This window comes from Benincasa hispida, chromosome 2 (genome assembly GCF_027475165.1).
Source record: "Benincasa hispida cultivar pf3 chromosome 2, pf3_genome.v1.1, whole genome shotgun sequence".
NCBI lineage: Eukaryota > Viridiplantae > Streptophyta > Magnoliopsida > Cucurbitales > Cucurbitaceae > Benincasa > Benincasa hispida.
In genome coordinates this window covers 6,125,532-6,131,274 of record NC_143479.1, presented here as the reverse complement: position 1 = coordinate 6,131,274, position 5,743 = coordinate 6,125,532, and the positions used below count along the sequence as shown (strand labels likewise).

Here is a 5,743-nt window from a genome sequence, read left to right as displayed (position 1 = left end):
GGTCGTTGATGATCGAAATAGATTAAAGAAGCTGAAGCAATCAACCATCACTGAAAAATACAATAAAGAAGAGAGTGAGGACAATTCATCTTCCAGTGTCCGTCCTGGTTGCAGTGAAAACATTTTCCTTTTTCAATTGGCGATGGACGCCTCCTTGGAGCGATAGGTGGCGGGGTAGCAGGCTCTTTCCATTTCCCCTTACCATCCTTCTTCTTCTTCCCCTTTGCAGAGTTAGAAGTAGAAGGTGCAAACTTCGTTCCTGAGGTCGAACCTTGATGGAACGTCCTAAAAGATGAAGCAACATTTTCCTCACCCCTTTTCCTCCCCTTACTTTTAAGTAAAGATTGGTATGTCTACAACTCGTTGAGGAGAGTTGTAAGGGTATTCCACTTTGTTAAGAATCGCATTACTAACAAAGTGGAGGAAGCTCTCCGGCAATGAATGCAGGACGATGCTAACCTGACTGCCTTCATCGATTCTAAACCCATTCATCTCCGCCACATTGAAGTGGACCATCATGTTAAGCACATGTTCACGAACAGAGGTGTCTTTCTCCATTTTGGAGTTGAAGATGTATTTCAGAGCCTCATGCTTGAGCTGTCCGACGGCTGTCAGGACATCCCTGCAGGGACTCCCTAATCTCACTCACTGAGACCATGGGCTCATGCTTCTTGGCCAACACGTCACTAAGATTGGCCAAGATATAGGCTTGGGCCTTCTCGTTTGTCTGTGTCCATCGCTCGTACGCCTCCCGAACATTTCGATCGGTGTTTGGAGCTAGAATAGGAAGACAGACCTCCATAAGGGCAAACATGAGATCCTTGATGATGAGTATCGTCGTGATCATATGTTTCCAAATAGAATAGTTGTCGCCAGTAAGTTTTTCGGCGCTTAGCGAAGCGATTGTGGCTGTAGCCATTTTAAAAAGTTGTTGCTAAAAAACGAACAAACTTTTATAAGACTTTGCTAAACCACATTTTAACCAATTAGATTTAACAAAAGAGTTTCCAAGTATCGTAAGTGATTAAGACTTCTATTTTGCAATGATGCCCCAGTAAGGCAGGACAAACGTTACCGGTGGGATGATTAGATGCCCCTTCACTGGGATGAGACATTCTCAACCATCAGAAAGAACCAACTCTTGGAACTGAACCTAATAGCCACCATTTATTTGGTTCAGAATTGTTAACCCTTAACAATTTCGCGTAAGTGTGACCCCTCGTTTTCGGCACTAGAGTCTCGCCCTAATGAGCCCACTGTAGAGAAGAAGCAGATTAGGACAAGAGACTAAGTAACCTTATCCTCTTACAGGAGATCAAATAAAGAAACACACAAAACTGCCATCCTATAAGGGGACACTCCTAGGGTGCCTCGAGGCGATGTGCAGAAACTTTATTCAATCCAACGAGGGAGATCGTGGGATATGTTGTCGCACTTCCCGCTCCCACTTATTATGAACATTTTCTCCATCTACCTTGATATTGACCTACCCAAACACCATTCTTTAGGGGGACACTTCTAGGGTGCCACGAGGCCGAGGGTAGATCTCACGGTATAGACTATAAGGGAGAAAAATGAAAGGTTTAAATGAAGCATCATATGCTCCAAGTACCTCCCACTGAATATTCTACCTAGGGGTTCTTTAACCTAGACAATCCGACTACTGATTTTAGTCTAAGTCATTTATTTAGTCTGCTCAAAAACAACTTTTTGTCTTTGAAATAGAACAAGTTCAAATAGTCCCATTTAAACACTTTAATGGATTGTCCTTAACTTGTATGCATGCATCAAAACTATCTAATTCACCTTTCCAAGTAGGTTCCCAAGTAGGGGTGTTACGTTTCCATCAACTTAAATACCCCAGCCTAGACAAAACCTGCCTTAGACAAAAGGTTCCTTATAGATAGGTTTGCTACACTTTAACCTTTTAATAGGCAATTTAATCTTATTAAATTGATTAAAAGATTAAAGCCTAAGGGTTGCTAATCATATTAGAACAGGGATCTTAGGTCTATGTCATCCAAGTTTTAAACATTTTAAAACCATGAATTAAACCTAAGTGAGCATGCATGTCTTTCTTATTGCTTTTAGTTCTAATTTCTCTTTAACCTTTAAAAAGAAACAACTAAAACACATTGCCACACAACAAGGTATCTATAACGCTTATAAAGTAACCTATGTGTCATGCTTCATGCAATGTCAGGTCATTACTATACATAACTTTTATGAATAATTGGTTTAGGATCCAATCATCAAATTGAGTTCCTCTCGAGCCAATGAGAGAATGGGGCCCTTGTTCAAGACCCGGAGTCAGCTCTTAAAGGAACAACCTTTCTACTATCCCTAAAAACGGGTAGGAGCGAATTCCATCTTGCACCCTATGTCCTACTCTATCTACCGATCTCGGTCTTAGCCCTGAAATGGAGGTTTATTGAGCTGGCGTTGATGAGCCAACTCTCACCTATGAAAATCTAAGGATAATCTCGAATAAATAGAAGATCATAGTTAGCTCAGGATTAAGGTCAAGTTACCTAGGTCGTCGTTTTGAAATAGTCAGTCTTAAACAGTAAACAACATTATAAAGTAAGAGTGACTTATTTCGTGGTCTGATCTTGTACAAACCTATTGCACAAGACACCCCCACTTCTCATGCCATGACATGTACGAATCAGGATCACTTCGTCTGTAGCACTTTACAACTCCTTGTAACAACTACAGAGTGGGTTGCATCTCATAGTGTTACCAGAATAAGGTACTCAACCTTATTCATATACAATAGATCTTTTTGGCTATTTACTCGAACCTGATCCACTTTTATGTCTCCACATAAAGTTCAAGTATTCATGTAATAGCCATGGATCTTTTAGTTTATTGGATTATTTCTAAAACGAAATAAGCAATTCATATATTCAATAACAACTTATTGAATTTTCAGAATAAGTTTAATTGTTTACAAACTACGAGTTTTAGGACATAGAACCCAACAATTTTCACGAACCTAAATAAAATTGTTTGTTCCACTAATTTATTTAAAATGTATTGAACGTTGCATTGTCCTCATTCCACCAATTTTAACTTTGTTTGACGTATCAAACTTCGTGAGTATGCAGTAAATACAATTCCATTCATGTCCATGAAATAGTTCGAAGTGAAACATAAAAAATATTAGAAAGTACAAGCCATAATTTAGATATGTTCAAATTAAATGGAAAATTAGGTGATGAAAATAGTTGGTCAGGCGTTGTCTAGAAGAAGAAGCTCGCAATACTCCAATTTCATATCTACTGGAACAGACAAAAAACTCTCCGTATTATGCACATTGTGAAATATGATATTCATAAGCTTCACCTTCTGTCGGGTTTGCAATTCTGGAATAGCGTTAAGTTCATTCACAACCTTGACACATAGCTCAACCTCTGTTACACACTGCTCTTTCGGCCATTCAGCAATGGACTTCAGTTGGTCATCTGCAAAGTCCATTGCATTCTTAAAAACCTCAACCAACTCAGACTGATATCCATAACGCTTTCTCTTACTACCCATTGATGTATTGCCTCTTTCAGAACCCAATGCAGTTGAGATTCCATCAAACTCATCCTGTGACAGGTCATGTTCCTGTGAATCGCCAATAGGAGCACCTTCATGCATACGCCCTGGCACATTTGAGGCGATGTCACCAGGTGTCTCTGCCCTTTCCCCAATTGCGGGGTCCTTGTTGAAGACGTAGGCTAAGTCATCAAAATATGGGAATGACTTCTCAGGAGCCTTTTTGCTGCAAGATGGCTCTACATGGAGAGTATGGCTGGTCAATATAACGGGTGACAATGAATGAAAAAAAAAATATGTTTATGAAATTTTACCTTCACCCAACCATCGAAGGTCTCTTTCTCTGTAGTGATGCATTGGAATTCTTCATTCCAACAGAACCTGCTGCATGTCGGTCCTTTCATTTCTGTTATAGCTTGGTACGTTCTTTTAAGGCTTCTTACCCTACAATCTATGGTGGGGGTCCCTTGTATTCTACAGTCAGGTATCTTATCAACCATCATACGTTGTAATTGTGCCAAGTACCCAGGGCGAAAGGTCCCGTTGTCTGATCTCCATCCACTAGATTCAACCAAAGTCACCAAACATTCCACCAGCTTCGACTCTTCCTCCCTTGTCCAAGTGTGCGTTGGAGCACTAAAAGAACTTGTCATCCTACTACATGTACATCGTAGTACAATTTAAGTAGTAAAGAAAGAAATTGTTATGTGATGTGTTATTTACAATGGATAAGGTAGTAAATCTAATTATATTGAGAATTTTGGAAAATGATTTCCAAAAGTGCAAACACGAAATTAAAAAAAAAAATACATTGTAAAAGCCACAAACTAACCAGTCAGAAAACATATTATGTGCCAGTTCATCTTTCCATTGTATCCTTTGTTTGAACTCTCAATATAATTGATCTCGTCCCCACCAATGGTAGCAGAATTTGAGTCCACCTCATTTAGATCCTCGGGCATTTCAGCAGTATTCATCTCCTTATTAATAAGATTATGAAGAAGAAAACATGTCGTGAACATCCGAGTTTAGACTTGCATGGGGTAGTATGATTTTTCCTGGAGTATTGCGCATCTCCCTTTCAACAGCTCGAATGTCCTCTTGATGACATTCCTTGCAGAAAAGTGTTCCATGTTAAAAAAGTCTCTTGCAGTTGTTGGTGCATTCCCTCCTCCACGCCATACCGAAAGATGATATCGTTCTCCTCTATATGGTGCCAAGAAGCTCTCCGCATTTGGGTACTCAACATCACATAGATAATAATACCCTATACAATGTTCAATTGTATGAAATCATAATCATTGAGTAATACGATGTACGACAAGAAGTTGTGCATGTAAGTTGTTACCCTTCGGAACCTTCAATTTATTAGGTCGTGATATTGCATCTCTAAGAACACGAGAATCAGCTACAGAACCTTCCTACCCAGGTAAGACAAACATGAAATTGGCATTCGTGTCGCAAACACCAAGAATATTCGTGGAAATTTCACCTTCCTCGTCCCGTACCTTGGTCGATTAGTGGCACTTACGTTGACCTTTATGTACGTACCATCTAACGCACCTAGAAAATCCTGTGCGAACACAATGTATGAAATATTCATATATATATATATATATAAGTTATCTAAACTAGACACTAATAACGCACTAACATTTGTTTAGTTTCACTATACCTTAAACCATCTCCATCTCAGATCTGTACAGGAGGTTATGATTGACAAAGGTTTTTTCAACAGTACTTCAGGTAGTCGTAAAACGACGTTGAGAACAGAGTTGAAATGCCTAGAAACTGTTTCACCCGACCTAACGAACTGCCTACGAACTACTCTATTCTTAACATCGTGGGCTAATATATGCAGGAACATGGTGACCATCTCCTCAACATCTACAACTTTTGTTCCCACCAATCTGCCAGTTGTCCTTAGTAAAGTACATAAAATGGCAAAACATCTTCTACCCATTCACATGCTTTCACGACAACTTAAATCAGACTCATGGATTAGCCGAAAGTATGCTAATTGCTAATATGATGTCTAATGTGATGTGGCAGGCATTCTATCCTCTTACGATCGTTGAATAACAACTATAACAGCTCTAGTATTAGCAGTAATTGACGTTGGGTAGTTGTGAACACTATTAGTATGGTTACTACTTCTTGGGGGTCCATTATATTGTAGATTATGAAAGTTGGCTCC

The 5,743-nt window shown here is 39.4% G+C and overlaps 1 protein-coding gene across 1 annotated transcript; it reads right to left on the bottom strand.

The window, feature by feature from the left end:
• Nucleotides 1–4,574: 4,574 nt before the first annotated feature.
• On the bottom strand, nt 4,575–5,509 carry LOC150037615 (uncharacterized). The gene is made up of 3 exons (XM_090310958.1): nt 5,222–5,509; nt 4,895–4,967; nt 4,575–4,813 (listed from the first exon to the last, which is right to left on the bottom strand). Exons 1-3 carry the CDS (start codon nt 5,507–5,509, stop codon nt 4,575–4,577), a joined length of 600 nt encoding a protein of 199 aa, XP_090167084.1.
• Between the last annotated feature and the right edge of the window lie 234 nt (nt 5,510–5,743).

Coding starts and splice junctions, on each gene's coding strand:
- LOC150037615 (XM_090310958.1), bottom strand. CDS start 5,509: ATGGGTAGAAGATGTTTTGCCATTTTATGTACTTTACTAAGGACAACT. Junction 4,968..5,221: donor TGAGATGGAGATGGTTTAAG/GTATAGTGAAAC, acceptor TTACCTGGGTAG/GAAGGTTCTGTAGCTGATTC. Junction 4,814..4,894: donor TAAATTGAAGGTTCCGAAGG/GTAACAACTTAC, acceptor AACATTGTATAG/GGTATTATTATCTATGTGAT.